At 43.9% G+C, this 19,942-nt stretch overlaps 1 protein-coding gene across 5 annotated transcripts in view; it reads right to left on the reverse strand.

Annotated features, from left to right (window-relative positions):
• The window catches only part of asap1b (ArfGAP with SH3 domain, ankyrin repeat and PH domain 1b), a 52,789-nt gene extending 33,313 nt beyond the window's left edge, over positions 1-19,476 (reverse strand). For all 5 annotated transcript variants that reach the window (XM_068581627.1, XM_068581625.1, XM_068581626.1 and 2 more), the window contains exons 1-2: positions 18,713-19,476; positions 1,551-1,623 (exon numbers count right to left, since the gene is read on the reverse strand). In XM_068581627.1, the coding sequence (XP_068437728.1) occupies positions 1,551-1,623; positions 18,713-18,838 (199 nt within the window). In that variant the 5' untranslated portion in view covers positions 18,839-19,476. The remainder of the gene's footprint in view (positions 1-1,550; positions 1,624-18,712) is intronic.
• Between the last annotated feature and the right edge of the window lie 466 nt (positions 19,477-19,942).

Below are 19,942 nucleotides of genomic sequence, written 5' to 3' on the forward strand. Positions count from 1 at the left end.
GTAAGAATATGTGAAGAAAACATGTCAGAGATAATACAATCTTTGTTCCAAACACCTGGAACAAACAGGCTTGTAAATCTTCTAAGATCTTCGTCGTGTTCATAATAACACAGATGTGGAGGAAATAGTCAACAAATCCCACAATGCAAAGTTCTTCTTTGATCCGTGAAGCAACACGAGTGATACAACAACAACCACGTGTGACCTGAACCCGTGCTTTCAGATCAGAGCTGCTGCAGAGCAACTGTGTTTAAACATCGCGACGACAATAAGTCATCTTTACACGCGCGGCACATGTCGGCATCGCAAGACGTGTGGGTTCTCCGGGACGCTGAAGCTCTGCAGGAGCCGCCAGTCAAACAGCAGCATCCATCTGTGCTTGTCGTTAAGTGAGGGATGGAGGGGGAGGGGAGGGAGGAGGGAGGGCGTTCAGACTGCTGCTAAATGGGAGGTAGAGCACTGAGAGGGTGGTCAGCATGCAGAGCTGCAGACTGTAAACTCAAATACAATCCATACAGGGCTGCAGTTACCATCGAGGACAAAGAGGTCGTGACCTCTTAAGTACCTCTTTATATAGTAGGTTTTATCAGTAGTGGCGGGTTCCACCATTCCTTCACTGGATTCAGATTATCTATCCATCTATCTATCCATCCATCTATCCATCTATCCATCTATAATATCAGAACAGTGTTAAGTTACTCCTGACGCAAACCCAACATTTCCTGCTGCTGCTGCTGCTTCGAGTGCTCCATGATCGAAAATCCCGGGAGCTCAACTGTGAGGTCAAAAGGTCAATTATTGACTCTCTTTAACATGTCGACACTAGTGCGTTTGGCTGCACAGACAACAGATGCACCGATTGCTCTTCTGTTGAATGCATATCAAAGCAGCCGGTAGGAGAGTGCAGCAGAGCAGCGTGATTGCCGTTATCATCGGTAAACACGGGCGTCTCCAAATCAAGGGCAGCATCTCGAGTAACTCGCGGCCTGCTGTGTTTCTAAACTCCCCGAGTCTAACTATTCATTATGCTTTGCAAGAAGTACAAACTCCCACTCTTGTTGCTATTTTGAGATCACATGCAGTATTTCTCTCACTGAAACTACATCAAACCAAAGAAACTAACTATTACATAACTGATAAGACACTTCCACTGAAGAGTTGTGACAGTTGTTTCTCATCCAAAAGAGTCGAGACGGGAGTAAAGTAAACTGCTTTTTTCTGTGCAGAGCAAACAAACGTTTTTTGTGGGATCTGAAACTGTCAATTTACAGGGAGGAGGCGGCTCTCGGAGGTATTCAGTGGAAAGTTACTGAGGATCCATGTCACAGCAACGAGCACAACAAACTCAGGTGTTGGTTTCTGGGACAGCCGGAAAAAACACACACACACACAAACACCATCTGTCCTACACAAAGCAACAGACAAAACCTAAAATCCTCATTTTTTTATTAAAGATAATGTAAGCTGGGCTCTCCTGTGTTTTTGCTTCACTTTGTAAAGAGCGGCGAGCACGAACCCAACAATCAGCGTCGGCACATATTTAGTCTCACCTTGTCCTGAATTGTAGATGGCCTTCACTGATTTCTTCACTTTCTGCAGGGAGGTTCGGTCCTGGTCCAGCGCCTGAGAGAGAGAGAGAGAGAAAAAAAGAGGAGAGGATGCTCTTAAAACCTCTGAATCTGTTTCATCTTTTAAGAACAAGCAGGACAAATTCAAATGAAAACATAGTTAGGATTATTTTTCATTTCATGCGACAGCGAACGACGGGGAAATAGAATATTTGCTCAGTGATTCAAAGCATGCATACTCCATAAAGCTAATGCAGACAGAGTGCTCACAATGCAGCGCCTGACCCGAATCTGGCATTAATCATTATTTCACAGCTGACTGTTGGAGCTGAAAAACCTTTTCGTCTTCTCTAATAAATAGACGGGGTATCGAATTTTGCAACAGTCGGGTTATTTATTACTGCATTTATTCACGAAGAAATGTTTCAATGTTGGGGGATATAAACCCTGCAGCGATCTGTCTCACTTCCTTGCAAAGTTTAGAGATTAATGCTCAAGAGTTCAGCGTCCAAAGCACCCGGGAGTTAAAATAATGACCAATACAAACACTTTCAAAGACGCCATAGATCATAACACTCATTGAACGACAATGATGCATTATCTATATTTAGAGAAAAGCCCGCAGAGCCGTTTAAGACAAAGCCATGCTTGTGTGACCCTTGAACCGATTTGCTCGTCACACCCGAACCACCGAAAAAAAACACGAGGAAAATTCATCATCATGAACATCATACGCCTGAAAGAAAAAACTCATCATGTGCTCCGAGTGTTGCTGAGCTCACTCGCCGCCAGAGAAAATATCAACTCCATCTGATGTTGGACCACGTCCGAACACATCTTTTGATTTGAAGGCTGAAGCCTAAACACACGTGCATGTTATTTACAGAAGACATTTCTGTGTTTTATAGCCCTGTCTTTTCTTTATCAGTCGTATAATAATCTTCTTTAAACAACTGGTTGCCTTTTATTTTCATTACAGCAACGCTTTTTTCTCCCATTACTTCATCGGTATCACATCTCTCTTTATTGCACTTATTTATTATTTTGTAGGTTGAAATGTTTTGTTTTTTTGCCGTTTTATTTCAACTTCATATAATCTTTTTTATACTATATTGAAATAATAAAGAATAACTTGCCATAAGATAAACAGTAAATAACTGGATTACATGTTTAATGATTGTTTAAACCTCAATAAAACCCAAAGAGCTTCATTATCAGATCATATGGTATATTTTCAGTCAAAGAAACCATCCGTATTACTAAAATAAAACATTTTTGTTCAAGAAATGTCTTTTTTTAATATGCTGAGACAATCGTGCCGCTGTTAATAATCAAAAACTTTATTGAATTTGACCAATAAAACATCTCGTGCTCCATCATTGGAGCATTCGAACACAGCACCTTCTCCTTAATTAAGTTTCTAGCAGTAATTTGCTGGTGTTATTTTTCTGATTACTACGTGTAACCACAGCGTAATGAAATGAGAGGAAGATGTTTATTTGTTGGGGGAATATGGGAGATAAATGCAACAGGACCCGCCTGGCCTGCTTCACAAACGCAGCAACATTAAGGGTCGAGCGTTCATTCCTGCCGCGAGACGCTTTTCTCCGCGACAATACGAACAATAACCACACTACGGCCGTCTGTGTGCGACATCCATTATCGTTTCATTTGCCGCGGGAGAAGCCGAGATAATTGACAGCCGAGTCCAGCTCGGAATAAGTGGACACGAGCGAAAACAAACGTGCACCTGAACTACCCGTCGTGAGCCATTATGGGCGGGTTTTTTTCCCACCATAATTTATTCCGACAGCATCACTTCATATCCAGTTCATCTTAACCAGAGGGAGAGAGGAACCGTAACCCTGCCGTGTCTGCTCGTAATAGATGATAAACACCGGCAAAAACACCATTACATCAAGGTCAGGCGGTTAAGAGCAGAAGCACACGCAACAGAGGGCTAATTAAATTTCACAACATAATTAAGACGTCCTTGCCCCTCCCCCTCCCTCCCCCGCACAGTTTTACATGGCTCTTCCCCAATTATGGCAGAAGTAGTTTGCCGCCGCAGGGTCCTTTCTGCCGGGGCTGAGCCCTTTGATCCCCCCCCCCCCCCACACACACACACACACACCACCACACACACGACAACCCCCAAATGGGAACAGACTCCGCTGCCCTATGACTCCCCACAATGCCTCATTATTTAGCCCCGTGTCTGTTTGGCTCAACGGCGGCTCGCACAGGCTCGTGCCAAGATAAAAATGTGTACAGCAAAATGATCCTGACCAGTCTTGTGTCTGTATATGACATTATCTTGATAATGAAAATCTTCAAACGATATGAAAACATGCTGAAAGGATGAATGGGCGCCAAAACCTTGAGGTTACCGATGACGTGACCACTGTTCTCTGAAAACACGAGCGAGGAGCCTCTGGATGGGAATCACTCAGAGACATCCTCAGAGGCTATTTCATGAGGTTTAGTGAGTGAATATCTTTTAATATTTGAAGACGCCACCATGGGCTGTGTGTTAAAGTGACTGAACTATGAATCATTTAATAAAGTAAATGATCAGCAGACTTTGTTTCCACAACTATCATTGTCTTCCGACTCGGAGCAGACTTCATCTAAATGATTGGACACGTTGTGTTCTGCCGCATAAGTCACGCATTAGATCTCCGTTAAAGCGGAAACATTTACTAACAAGCTGCGCTCTCCTCGCCTCTTCGCAACATGTGAAACCCCGCCCCCTCCTCACCTCCGCCGCGCAGCTCGAGTTAGCGTGCACTTAAACGCCTCCGAAGTAAATCTGCGATTATTCCGATGGTGGAGCGCCGTGCGCTGATTAGGATGAAGAGCACGAAGCGGAGGCCGAGGACTTTTGTAGCGCTCGCGTCGAGAGCAGCTGGCACCGCCACCCAAGGGTCACCCATAATCCACCCTGTCTGTGTTCGTAATTAAATGTTCATCCGTAACAGATTCACTTTCTTAACCCTTCATTTAGATTTGTTGGTGTGGCAACACATGCATACGTTAGCGTGTCAGAAGCTGATTCGGTGAACCGCTTCATACCGCTCGTGTCAGATAACAAGACCGGGGACGTTCACTCGAGGCCTCCGCAAAGTGTTTTGAGAGGATAAACAACAAATATCTGCGTGTTGGATACCCGGCACTATTTCAGTGGTAAATGTGAAGAATGTAACTCGGAGAGGTGGTTTGTTGAAGTGTTTATCGTTCCGCTTTTTTAGAGGGGGAAAGAAATCAATGTATAAGCGACGTCTTGGCACTCATTCTTTGCAAACCCCTCGGCAACGGGCAAGAATGCATCCAAACGTGGCGCTCTGAAAGGCCGACAACTATTGAATATAGTCAAAAGGATTGTTTTTATCTGCCAAGGAACCGACGGCGAGCTCCAGCTCAACCCGGGGGGGATTAGAAAGTGTGACAATGCCAAAACATCTGCGGCCGCTCGTCTCTCCACCCAAAAAAGCAAGTGATGCGCGTGGACGGTGTGTTTAGTAAATGTACATTGTGTTATTCCACCGAGAGAGCGAGAGTTATATATCTCGGAGAACCATCTGTGCTGTGAAAGTCAACATGCCAGTGTCAGAATGCTTTTAAAGTCAGAGACGGAGCCAAAGGGGGTCAGGGGCCAGCTTCAGGGAGGTGCAGGGCGGTGCAGGGAGGTGGCGGTGCATCAGCGGGAACACATTTTGGAACCATCGAGGTCAGAAATAAACGCCTTTGAAACTTTACTAAATAATAGTTTGGGTGATAAAAGTTGCGTGTGAAGTATAAAAAAAAGTTTAAAGTTACGATTCAAACTGCATTTTTTAAACCTCGGGCTGCTCGATTATGGCAACGGTCCTATTCAATATTGAGATTGCGGCTATTTAACACAATTTCTCATTAACATTGTGCATTAAGAAAAAACATTTTGCACATTTTAAAGTACAATGCATCAATCTGGCGCACTATGAGGGCTAAAATCAAGAGGCTGGAAGAAGAACTTTGCTGTTGTAAACACTGCTCTGCTCTCGTAAACAATTTAATCATGAGCACATTGGTTGTAAAAAATATGAATGGTGATGACACGGCACAAAAGTCACACCCACAAAGTGTGGTGGCGAGAAGACAAAGGGGAATCCATCCTGTTTCTATAAAGCTTGACACTAGTTTGCAGCAACAGAAAGGTGGTAAATATGATTTAAAATGAAAGTCAGTAAGCATGTGTTTCTGTTCTTGGTTCTCATATTTATTGAAAATTGAACTTCTTGGACTTTGGGTAACTGTAAAAGGTATTTTTCCATATTCTGTGACTTTTTATATCCTAGATAAATAGAAAAAAAGTTTGTTGCATCCCTACTTTATTAACTCGTCGTCCAAAAGCCCCTAAAGTGTGACCTACGTGTGACCGATGGGGTTAATGGGACGGACTTCCTGGTTCCCAAACAACCACACAGTCATGCCCAGGAGGTCAAACCGTCGGGAGGGGGGGAGGAAACTGGCGTCCTAAGTGACTGGGCATGACTGACTGGTGGCTGTCTTGGCTTCACGCTTCCTGCCCGAGGCCTTATCCTCCCTCAGCAGCCCCGCCGTTTCCCCTGCAGCCGTCCTTTGACAGGAAGCAGGAAGCGGCCGAGCTCGTCGGTGTCCTGTCCAGGGTCGGCGGCACCCCCGTCTAATGACACCGAGTGAGGAATTCAAAAACAACACGCTTTTCCTGGCTGTCTGGGAAGAGCTTTACTTGACCCACTGATCCATTCTTTACATTCCTGCCCTGTCACTTTCACGGCACGTTGGTGGCTTTCCTCCCTGAACCCATCCAGCTCCTTGAACCTCGCTTTCCTCCTCCACCACCACCACCACCACGATATTTGGCATCGCCCCGGCGTTGCGGCAGCGGTCAGGCCGTCTCACGCCTCGGCTCAACATTCTTCACTGTGGAGATTTTTTTTTTAGGGTGCAGCTCTGACTAACCACCACTGAGGCGGCTTGTGGACTCTTCACCCAGCAAAAATTGGGACACCCGAATTCTCAGAATTGCTAATATGCTAATCGTTTCCTCGAAGAAGACAGGAAAGGGCACAATTATCAAAGGACTTCCCCAGGGACAGGACACGGGGCTAAAAAACATCTGCAGTGGCATTTTTTTCTTCGAGGGAAAGGGACTTTCTTTATCTCGCCGCACCATCGTTATGTTTTATTTCTGCTTTCTTTTTCTTCAAAAGTATTCTCATTTCCTTTCTGGCTCATAATTACACAACGACGAGAATAAAAATAGAGGCAGAAAAAGACAAAAACCGAGGGTGCATGTTCGTGTAAATAACAGAGCTAAAGCTCGCTTCTATTTCTGTCTGGATGAAGGATTCATTGAGGAGATCTGTCCGTCTGTCTGGTCATCGTGTCGGTCTGTCTGTTGAGACTATGTGGCATGACTCAAGCAGGAAGGGTGGGGAGCTGCTTTCATTGGCAGGAAACAAATGCACATCCCTTTCTTTGGGCCGGCAGCCGGAGAGGCCTTCAGCTCTCCAAGTGGGAATCGGAAAAAAAAAAAAAAAGGAGAGGATGTAACATTTCCAAAAGCAGCTGAGGTCCGATGGCCTATTTCTCACACGGCACCGAAAGAGAGAGCGATGGACTGCTAGTGGTTCTGGTTTTGGTTAAGGGGCGTATCAGGGCGACCACACGACCGCTGAAATGGCCAATAAAGTGAGACTGCGTCTTTTCCAGGGTTTTGTAAGCTAATGAGGATCCCTCATATCGATCAATATGAAACGGTCTTTTTCTGAATGGACTAAAGAGGTTTAAAAGCCGAGGTTTCTCCCTCCTCACACCACGGGGGGGGTGGGGGTTCTCGATCTATAGCAATAACCAAGCAATGACTTGGCCACATGCTGATGCAGCTCGAAAGCGAACTTCTTGCTTTGCCACAAAAACTCCAACGCCTCCCTCCACCCAGTCACATGGCTTTCACAGACCAGTGACACGCCGGCGTCGCAAGTGGAAAACAAAACAGAGAATGACAAAGCAGTTCAATAGGGTCAGACCAAACCAGCGGTTTTACATGTCTCAGCCCCTAAAATACACATCGTACGTTACTGCTGACCACTCCCACGGTGTCACATGTTTTAAGATATCTTTCCTACTTTTCAGGGGAGTCTTTAGTAATTAAATTAACTTACTGGATTTGGCTTCATATACTGTGTAAGTGGTCCATGAAATGTATGTTTTTTTTGTTTTCTCTGAGGAAAATTACACTAACATATACAGATAGTACTTCTTCCTGGTGGGAAAACGTGGCTTGGCTGCCGTAGAGCCAACGTTTTAAGACGAGGATCCGACAAACACGCGTTATTCTTTGCGACATGAATTACATTTCACACAAGACCGTGAACGTCTGAACCAAAATTCGTCGCGATCCCTCCTCCAATCGTTGAGTTCGCTGCCAAAATAGTCGACCGACCAACGGATCAACAGCTACCACGAATCTGAGCTGTGCTAAACATCTGTAATCAGATATTACACTCAAGCAGCTGCAGCGCAAATGATGCCAACGCTTGCTTTTTTTTTTTTTTGCTTTTTTTTTTTTACATTCAGCGCTTGATCTCCACATGTTTTCAAAGAGCGCTGCCTGGCTGCAATATATCAGATCCCAAGTGCAACCCATTTCTCTGGTTTTACAATATGTCTAAACGTCATTTTGTCATGAAGGCATATTTTGCATATTATGCTCATCTTTATTTGTCAATGCCTCCCCTTTTTTTCTTTGCATTTGTCGTAACCTCCCATTACCACAAGGACATGAAGAAGCCCCGGCTCTCGACTGGATTGCTTCGCGATAATAAAGTTTCCTCGACGAAGAATCCAGTTGAAGAGAACATCGATGGTGCTGAGACACCAATCTGAAGGAAACAAGACCCCGTAAAATGAGTCGCTGGCAGTTTGCGCTTGATAGCTGCTGTAATTCACTTGTATCCGTTCCACAAATCTCGACCCCGCTCACGTTGTTGGCCACTAAGAGAAGTCAATAGACGTCGGAGATTACTCCATTATGTATTGCTGCCATTAGTCTTGCTATTAGCATCCGGCTCCACGCTCTAAGAGAGAGGAATGAGCTGCTTGTGGGTTTTGGAGGCCGCATGGTTGGAGGAAGCCGGCTCTCTGCAGGCAGATCTCGCAGGAACTGACGCGCATGCGTGCGGCCGGCGGAGAGTCCGTCCGAGCATGCGGCGGCGGTGCATTCACACTTCATTTGGCGACTTCCCCTCTGCGGCGCTCTCTCGCTCTCAGCCCACCGCCTTTTTTGCAAGAGCAATGTGCATGCTTTCTAACGCTCGCCCACACACACACACGGCTGCATTAGACTGCAGTCCACCCGAGCATCGCACAGGCAGCATACCTGTTTCTGTGCATTGTGTTAAAAGGAAGTCGCCGTTTGTGTGAAGCTGCTGCTATTAACGGCCGTCAACGGGAGAAGAGCGGCAGGAACTCGCAGCCGATGGAAAGAAATGATAGCGACTCGCGAGCATCCTCTTTCTTAGTGTTTGATATCAGCGAGAAAATAAACGACCAAACAGAGGTCGTTTGGTTCCTGAAAAATATGAAACTCAAAACTCAGACTTTCTAGTCAGGGATGGAGGAACTAGAACATAGATCTTTTGATCGTGGTTTTGATTTCATCCTTTATTCCTCGAACACGGCCGCAAACGAGGATGTTTAGTATCAATAAACCTGCAAAACGTTTTTCTTAATCAAAATCTCCTTTACCCATTTGGTCTATAAAATGACAGAAAGGTTTCATAATGGCATCTTCAACACACTTATTTCAGTCCAAACAGAAAATACAGCAGATTCTGACCATTGAGAAGTTTAAAATGTGGCTTAAAATCTATTAAAAAGATCAACAGGCTATCAAAATAACCAAAGTATAAGCATATTACTAAAACATCTCTTAATTGTGGTGACTCGTACACATTACTACAGGAACAGACGATACGGTATGGTGTATCTGACTGTTCAGTCACGACCTCGACGTTCACCGAGGAGCTGATCTGGACCTTTGGTTCATATAACATGAGCTTCCTCAGCAGATGAATTGTGGATCTTTAGTAAGTTAACTGTGTTTTTTATAGTCTACGATGACATAAAACTAAATATCTTCAGGTCAAGGATTGTAAATCAAAACAGGGGGTAAATCAAAACAGACGGGTATTTTCGTACCATTTTTGGACGATTAATTAAAAGAACATGAATCAATTAATTGAGAAAAGAGTCGAGACATCAATCAATAATAATAGAATCATTTTGTGCGGCCTTAAACTACTAAGTGGACCGTAGTGATATTTTTGTGTGTTTTGTCAAAGCGTCATATGTTCAATCAGTAACAAGTAGAGAAAATCTGACTATATATGATTATATCAACGACACATATATAAGTGTTTGAGTATTGATCATATTACACACTACTACAACACTTCACTGAAATAGCTGGCAAAAGACCAAAACTAACAAACCAACGGCGTTAAAGCTGATCAAAGGAAAGCTCAAATAAACTACTCGCCGCGTCTATCTCTAATCTTTTTCGCTGATCAGCTGATAAGAACGCCAGCTCAACTTCCTACCGACCAGCCGCCCGCGTCGCAGACATCTAAGGCACGCCGCCAAAGAATGCGCTCCCTTGATAAAAGCGCACAATCAGAAGTAACATTATTTGTTTAGCCTCTTGAGTAACGTTCGTGCACAACCTCTCGGCCGTGAGTCCTTGGCCAAAGTCACAGACGGAGCGCTTTACAGCATTCCTTGAAGTTTTTCTGCAGACTAGTCTCGAATTTCACACTTTACAGGACGCTCTGCCGGGTGGGAGAGCGGCTAATTCCAAAACCACAGGTGTATGTATGCACTCCCACGGGCCATTTTGGATGTTCAGATACTTTGAGCAACTGGACTTGCAGGGGAACAGAAATAAATAAGCCTTTACTGCGCCGACGTCCAACTAAAGCTTTCACCGATCTTAAAGCTACAATCCCACTTGGATTTCCCCGTCCGAGTGCTTTCGGAGAGCAGTGAGCAGCTTTGACGGCTGGCTGTCGGGATGTGGAAAGGAAAGTGATGTCTTGCTTTTCTCTGACATTTAATGGCATCAGGAGAAAAAAATGTAAACGAGTTGTCTCGAAGGACCGTCGATAACTTTCCTCCAGGCTTGAATGCACTTTGCCGTTCTGGGAAAAAGGTAGTATTCAAATTCAACACTGAAAGGGGGAATCAAATGTGAAGCTGCGGTCGACACACACAGACACACACAGACACACAGAGACAGACACAAATACACACAGACACAGACCGGGGCCAAACACCATCAATGCTCACAAACAGAGATGCTCTGTTTACCCCTCAGGCCACAACAAGTCACAGGACGACGCTGCCTCCTGCTTCTGCGGGGCAGTCGGCGAGGACGGCAATGTTCGCAGCGCGCTCGTAACAATCGCAGGAGAAGAAAAACGAGGAGCTGCGAATGATGAATAGAAGAGGAGGAAGAGGAGGATCTGTGGGGGTTGATGTGCTCACCGCAGCTGAACTGCAGACACAAACTAAAAACACTTAAATCTGCACTATGAAACACTCTGTGTGTCGCGGCTGGAAAACATTACGAACGCAAACGTCCTTAATAACACTGCCATTAATAATGTGACAATATTTAAATGTAGAGAGAGTTTTTTTGAGATTTAATATTTCACAAAAACTACAGTAAAGATGGATGTGGTTTTTTCATGGCAGTACAGCCAATAGCTTTCAAGACTTTTCACTCAAAACCACAAACGTCGACCTGCTGGTGGTGCTAATGGAAGAGTCCTAGGATCTCCAAAGTTGCTAGGATTCATCCTCGAACCAGGAGCGCAATAATAAACAATATCATGGTTATTTCAGTCTGAATCAAAGCGGCGGACAGACCAACTGACACACTGCTAGCATGGCTAATACCTGCAGTATTCCAGTTTTGAGAGTAATAATTGTTTATTGTAACCCCGAAGACTACGTATAAAATTATGAAGATAATCAATAAAGCAAGTCAAGTCCGTAACCTTCCTTTAAAACATATTTGCATTATTAGCCCACATTGCTATTGACAGGGGGAAAGCAACAGGAGCTGCATTGACGGCACACTGAACGTTTTAAAATGGCTGTCGAAGGAAGAAGACTTTACCGCCGTCTATCTGTGTGAGGAAGGCTTCAGACAGATGTGAACACTGACCCTCTTCCTCGTCTAAATCTGGGGTAGAGCAGGGGGATCAGAGTGCCGGGGCCGAGTCTGGTCCGGGGCTAATCCGCTGCCGGCTAATAGCCCTTGATGATATACGCAGTGCAGCTGTGGCAGGAAGGTAGGCCAACAGCTGTGGCCCACGGACCGATTATCCGATTTCAGCCACAGACGGCAAACAAGCCGACAAACAAGCAACACAACAGAGTCTCCTCACCTCCTGCTGCGGGAGACAGAACAAATTAGAAAATGGCTAAGAGGTGTGTTAGTATTTAGAGAGAGCGATTTAAAAGGCAACGATCGCCCCCCCCAGATGCTCTTTTATTAAATTCACAAACAAATCAGTATGCAACTGTTTGCATTTGGTCTCATAACAAGAAGCAACATGCTCAGCTAATTTAGGATTCATTTACATTCATGTCATGTGACTACAAGCCTTGTAAAGAAAGGATTTTTTTTAAAACGGCACGTTTGAAACAAAAATGTACGATTTGACGACAGCCTTAAGTCCATTACTTGTCCCAAAGGATGCAACATTACTTTACAAAACAACCTTCTACACACATTATAGGGAGGGTGAACTCAGGATCAGACGCTTAATTATATCCGAGAGATCATCTGACGGCTAAGCTAACAGGCTAAATACGGCGCTTTAGCTGCGTTATTGCATTTCCCGCTAACTAGTTGCAAGTTTGCAAATTGAAATTCTCCCAAAACTTTGGTAATTTCTAACCCTAGTCCTTTCTTTTCACTCTATTCTCGTATAACAGCTCCGTTGATGACGCCAACGCTTCGAGGCAAAGAACCAAAGTTGGGGAACTACTCAAGTTTGTGTTTTTCAGCCTGACTGAAGAAGAGTCTGAACTTAACCAATTTTTCTTACAAAAATGGGTCAGTTTTAATTTACTGAAGGTAGATGAAGCAGGTCGGTAATAAAAAATGAAACATCCCAGCACTTGCTTCCCAGTTGTCTCTGAAAACCCTCTTTAGTGAGCACTGAGGCTGCATCATGGGGACGACCACTTTAACCGCTCCGTTTCTCCACAGTGCGGTTTAACTGGAACAAGATGTCATGTGAGTAACGCTGCCATGGGACCGAGAAATGCTCCCATTCTCTCACACCATATGAGTCACCGGGTTTGGTGACACAGGGGACAAATGATGAATAAAAAAAAAAAGCCGTAACTTCATTAATAATTGAATCCGACACAGCTGTGCTCCTCGGTTGCAAATGTTGGTGGATGGAGCCTTAAATAACCAGCACTCGGTTTTGTTATGTAAAGCCAAGTATGATTAAAAAACCCTCCCCTCGTCCTTTTGAATTATTCATCGCTTTTTGCCTTTTTTTTTTGGTGGAGGGGCATCTAAAAGAGGTCCAAAATATGAAGCCAAGGACGCAAAATAATCCGTGAACCAAATAATTATGGTAACACAGATGTGTTCAGCACGTGACAGAAGATGTTCACCGAAAAGAGAAACACATCAGCTTTGAAAATGCTCGAAGGCATAATGAACAAATATGTAAGAGAGGGGGAAGCAAATATGATCTGTTATCTGAGTGGACATTGATAGGAAAGGACGAGATGTTACATGTGATGAGAATAAAAAAGCTCACATGACGGCGAGGCCTCAGGCGCTTTCCAGACAAACAACTTGAAACTATGATGTTCAACAAATAGTGCATCTGTTACTATTACAAAACAATAGTGTCAACTATTTATACTTGTATATTATAATTAGAACTATTACAGAGTGTTGGTTGGGTTTCCTTCACACTCCTGACTCTAATTTTCTTCTGCAGACTTCTGGCTAGTTTCTGGGCTCATTGTCAATAACATAACATAATAAACCTGTGATTTGTTGGTTAGAAACATCCTCGAGCTTCCACTGTCCGCTAACTTTGCGTCAGACATCCTTTAATCTATCGCGGGCTGTATGAGAGAGAAACAGTTTGATTCTTAAATGTGTTTAAGAGCTGAAACATTTAGACAATTAGTCAAGGGACAGAAAATGAATCCAGCCAAATAGTCGTTTGGCCAATTATTTTTCCAAGCAAACATGTCACGGCTTCTCAAAAGTGAAGCTCCGCTGTCATGCTAGCTTGTCGTAAAAGATGTTAAATAAAGCTCTGAGGGTAGTCGAAATATTGGCTCGTGAAAAACTGCCATGGCCGTATTCACTGGGGTCCCTTGACCTGATTCAGTAGAACTTGATAAACAGTGCCGAGCTTCATCTCAAATTAATCTAGTTTTCAGATGATGTACACCAATTTATACGGCGTATCCCTTCCTGCTATCTGTCCCAAACCCCCCAAAAAGACACAGAAATATGCTTATATCTGCTATGGTTGGTCTTGTACTAATTCTTCTTGGCTCTTTGTTGGCATACATGCATTTTTATCCCACGAACATCGTTCTCCGGAGCGTCACAAGCTTTACAATCTCCACGGGGCTCGTTTGAGAAGAGCTTTTTCCAAAATGAGGCCTCCAACATCTGACTGCAGTGACATCCAACTGGCATAAATTGACAAGAAATAAACGTTTAAGCTTCTAAAAGAAACGAAAAGAATGTTAAGACCTTTCCTGGCGACATTTATGGGACGTTTTATAAAACTGGATCTTTTGCGATCCTTTGAATAACTTCGGGCGATGACTTACGCAGCGGTTTGGAATAAAACGCCTCGTTCGGCTTTTATCAAATAAAGGAACGGCATCAAAAGCGTGTGCGAGCTTCAAAATGCTGCGACTGAAAAGGCTGTTACATAAATGTGAAAAAGTATAAAACGGGCCTCTGCCTATTAGGTCAAGCCCAGCCATGCTTGAAAAGAATGACTGTGAAAAGTCAACATTTTCCTGGTCCGGCCCATGTGATGTGGCGCGAGAGGCATGCTCAAAGGAATGCCGATGCAGTGAGGGTTTCCCTTGTACTGCTGCTGTGGCTCTATGCGGCTTAGAAAAGCAAACCCAATGACATAAAGTGCCATCTGTGGGGTGGAGAGGGAGACAAAGCACACCCCTCGGGGGGATAACAAGTGCCTGATGCTAATATTAAACTCGCATCCGAGAAAGCGGGAGATTCTTATCGAGTAAAAACTTGTGATATTTCCACACGAGCGAATGTCAGATTTGCTGCTTTGCTATCGCTATTAAAATATATGGGTTTTATAAATGTTATTAGCTGCCGCAAGAGCTGCAACTAACTGTGTCGCTATGAATGAATCTGCTGTCCATTTCCTTGGTTAATCATCAAGTCGATCAGTGTCAGAAAATACTGAAAAATGTTGGAGATTTTGAAAGTCTTGTTTTGTCGGAGCAACAAATTCTTACGTTGAAGAATCTGCAACCCAAGAACGGTTGATTGTTTTGCTGAAATAATCACTTTATAGAGTAATAGTATATAATGAATTGATTTTCTGTGGATTAGTCTATTGATTTTCCATCTAACTAATCAATTATACGACTAATCGTTGCAGCTCTAATTTATTATTCAGTGGTATTAACTGAAGGGACATAAAGGAAATAAGACCACAAAAATCCACAACCACCAGAGTAAAAACTATACTTTAAACAGTAATACATACTGTAATATATGATGTAGTGAGGTTACCATATAACTTTATTTAATATAATAAGTATAACTATGGTAAGTGGTTAAAAGAGGAAAGCGGTACTGCAGAAATAATTCATCATTTGTGTACAGGAAGTTATTCAGTGACATTTCTGGGTTAACCGTTATAAGCTGCCAGATAATAACCAGAGACAATGAAAGCAGATGCTGCCTCAGGCAAAATGTTCAAGACGCACATCAATACAAAAGGTCTTGTGTGTCACAAACTACAAAAGAAAACATAGAAATCTTCCTATTTTTGAGGGTTTTATTGGTATTGTGGTTATGGCGCTATAAATGTTACGTTTGCCCTCAGGATGGCACTCAAAAAAAAAAGGTCAGAGGGTCATAAAAACCAAAAAGGGTTTTCCCCATGACAGCCAAAAATGGGCTTGGCAAATTTCATGGCAAACTGCCAATTAAGCCACGAGAAATAAAGAGCCAGGAGCGGGATTGAACAAACAGAAATCCATGGCAACGTGGCGAGGAGCTGACCAACGATGTCATCCGTTTGCTTCCATCAATATTTTTGGGTTCCAGTGTCAAAAACTCAAAGATTTTATTGGTTTTCTCTCATTCATATTGCTGGTAATTGAAAACCACGCATCACAAATTCAAAGACTTTGAGTTCCTGGAATACGGGGAGTGCATTTACTTACTTTTCTTACAACAATCAATAATGAAAATAGCTATTAGATTCTCTGGAATCTGGAAGAAGAAACAAAGATGACCATTAACAACTTCCCTCCAACTTCGCCGGCAGGAAAAAAACACAGATTTCTGAGAAATGCAGTGGAAAAAAACACTACAACAACGACTGCTTGATGACAAAAAAAAATAAAACCCACACCACATACCAACACGGTTTCCAGTCCTCCACCCACACACACACAAACACACACACACACACAAACACACACGCCCAATCGCCTGTGTCTCAAGCAGTGAGGACAGCGAGTAAGAAAGGTTACTGTTCAGGTTTCATCTCACCATTGTGCTGCTCATTGCTTTCTATATTCGCCGCACTGAACCCAGCGTCAGACAGCGAACACCTTTGTGTGCTCTTCCGGGAGGAAAGTTACAGAGTGAACGCCGGTGTGACTCGTGAATACTTTGCGTGTCATTATGCGCTGATCAATAATTGATGAATAAGGACGACATGACGCTGCGACAACTTTTTATTTTTTCCGTTTCTTTCTTTCTTTGCGCCTCCAGATAACTTGCAGGATCCTGCAGGTCAACTCACCGCCTCAAGTTACAGCATTAAATATTCAAGTTGTACCTTTGCATAATTTACCTCGTCAACATACCAAGGAAGTGACTCGGGTGCGGGATGTGGGGGGTGGAGAGAGAGAAAGATAGGGACCTGATGGTTAAAGTTTGAGGGCAGGAACCCGGAGCTCAGCACAAACCCAGTACAATTTAAACAAACTCCTCTTCAGGCGAAATGACGCCGAAGGCAGTTTTTACTTCACTGCAGCAGCTCTGGGTGCATGATGCAAGTGAGTCCTTACATGTCTATGCGGGGATCAAACGGGGGTTTAAACTTCATCAAACAGACACTAATCTAACTGTATTCATCGTTAGGCCGGCTGTCTGCTTGTGGGTTTGCCGTCTGTTGGGTGTTTCCCAGTTTGAGTTGCCCGGCGGGCTGACTAACCTCGCCGAACTGTCGGGAGCATCTCGCCTTTTTTGTTTGAACACCGAGGAGCGCGTTTGCTCGCTCCTCGGTACCAGTGTAATGGTCGTCCCTGTCATGTGATCTCTGCAAAAAAATTCCAGAGCGGCTACCGAAGCCCAGCGCACATGGCGGCCCTTTTTCTAACAGATGTTTTTCGTTTGTGCTGCTGCAGTCTCTGGGTTCAGAGGCACGGAGCCAGAGAGGTGATTCATGATGCGAGCCTTTCCCTCGTTACAGTCAGCAGACACAAAGTGGGCTCCGGCTTGAGAATAAACACGGCCCCGGTCCTGTTTTGGTGGATTTGAAAAAAACATTTTATCATCATGATATAATAGGCTTGTAAAAGACTGAAGATAGAGGTGATGGATAGCACAAAGTGTTATTTGAAGTGGCTGTTGGGATGTTGAAGAGAGAAACTAGGCCTGGGTTTTTTTTTCTTCTTCATTTTAAACAAACATATCTGGTTACTGTCATGCTCATCTTGATGTTTACATGTGATCTGAACCGTTGTTTAGTCACAAATAAACTCTATTTAGTCACTTTCAATGTTTCTGCATCACGTGACAGATTACACTAAATACTGGGGGTCTGAGGTCATCCATGTCTGCAGCTAAATGCCTCTCAAAGCAGGAAATGAGGTCACACTTTGGCGTTAACGGACAGCGGGGAAGGTGTGCGCTGTACACTGGATTGATGCTGCATTTAATCATAGCAGGAAGGATGCCAATGGAGGGGGATGGTGGAAGTGGGGAGATGGGAAACACACACACACACACATCAACCCACCTGCCTGGCCTGATTTACCCCCCACCACACACACATAATCAAAGGTGACACAGCATCACAGTGTGACTTTGGGTGTTTCTGCACAACAATTCACTTTGGGGAGTAAAAAGTTCCTTTTTTTAAAATGCAATCTGGCCTACATGAGAGAGGGGAATGTCTATAATCCTGAAACAGTTAAATCCAGATCTGACTGCCAGTGACCAGGGAAGGTCTTTCTCCCCCTCTCTCTTTCTCGGTCACACATATACACTGCTACAGCCTGGCAGCATGCTCTGAAGCTGTGAGTTATGTAATAGTGAGCACAGAGAGCTGCAGGCCTGAGTGCACATCCTCCTATTCCCTACACTGCCAAAGCCAAACCACCCCCTCTAGTATTACTCTACATATCTGTGAAGAAAGAGCAGCAGATTCACAAGATGAGAGGTCACCTCCAACGCACCAGCTCTGCGTTAACTAGCCATGTGTGGGCGGGAAATGTAGATTTTTTTTGCATCAGGTACATACAAAAAAATGCACTTTCACAGCAACTGCAGCTCAACAGGTGCAATTATTTTTATTTTCTATTGGGGATGTGCAACACAATAATGTATTTAGGCCTCGAATTGGATTTTGAAACGCTGTCAATCACCAGTTGAATTTAGGATTGGTTGCATAAGCTTTGGGTGCATATGAGCTCTATTCTACCGTGTAAAAAGCGGTTGTATCGTATTTAAATATGCATTTTTTTTTACATAATAATATAGTCATTTTGGTTGTCTTGTTTAATCATCCATCCATCCATCGTCAGGCAGGCTGACACCGTGGCCTTACCTCCTCCAGCACGTTCACGGTGTTCCTGCAGCTCTGCAGTCGGGTGGTGAAGCTGGATGTTGTCGGGGAATTGTAATCCTCTGTCGTCTCCGAGAGAAACTCGGACACCGATATTTGATCCGGCATCCTTTAACGGGGAAAATGCCCTCAGGAGGGTCGGCGATGAATGCTCAGAAGGGCAAAAACCATGCACGATTCAAAAATAGAGGAAAAAGCGGAGGGAGTCTGGTGCGACCGCGAGCCGATGGACGGGGGGGGGGTTGGCCGATTTTTCGTCTCTTTTTTTTCTCGCGAAACTGTGTGAAACTATCGTGATGATTAAGACGCGTCTTCTTCTCCGGTGACTTCTCAGATGACTTCACTGTTCCCCGGGGGCCATGGGAGGAGGGAATTAACTAAAAAAAAAAATGTCTGCAGGCTGGGATCCCTCGGTGTGTCTTTTTCCTTCAGAGGATGTCTAAAAGAGACGCATTTATAAATAGTGTCACTCTGCGTCTAACTAAACCTCGGAGGAAAAACCACCGTAAAGAATAGCGGATGCCCTCATTATGCTCTACAGATGTTCAATAAACCGCTTATCGTCAAAACAGCCCACCGTTACCAGCCTCTGGTTAGAATTTATCATAGTCCATGCTCTGCCGAGGTTGTCTCTCGCTGCAGCGGGGTTTGGTCCTCCTTTCTTCCGCCGTAGTTTGTGTTTTTTAACGCTAAACGCTGCCGCAGACACGTTCACTGCCACTCTCTCCTGCTCGGCCGCGCTCGAGCTTCTCGGAGCTAGTGTCAAGCTAGCTGGGAGGAAAGCTCTCATTTCCGAGTGGGGATTTTCAAAATAAAACACCCAGGGGTTGACTTTTGTTTGTTAACCCCGAAATAAACATTTGAATGATTCGTGTTCAGAGTATTGATGTAGTCTGCAAAATCTAAACATGTTTAGCAGCCCTATACGTTAGTATATATTTTTTTTATAGCTTTCAACTTTTCTCACATTGTGTTAATATTGCCCAGGATTCAGTAGTTAAATTGCAATTGTTTTTAAACTTGAGTGAACCACATGACTCCACAATGTAGTGAAGGGTTCAGCGCCTTTTATACTGATAAGGATAAGACTTTGCTTTATACTGCATGTGTAGGCTGGGAGATACTTGTATTATTAGAATTAGCAGCCAGTTTCATAAATGTATTTTAAATGTATCGTAGCAATTGTACTACAATTCATTTAGTTGATTTTCA

The sequence above is a fragment of the Clinocottus analis genome, unplaced genomic scaffold, assembly GCF_023055335.1.
Source record: "Clinocottus analis isolate CAN_PGR_092001 unplaced genomic scaffold, fCliAna1.0.p SCAF_18, whole genome shotgun sequence".
In the NCBI taxonomy this organism is placed as follows: domain Eukaryota; kingdom Metazoa; phylum Chordata; class Actinopteri; order Perciformes; family Cottidae; genus Clinocottus; species Clinocottus analis.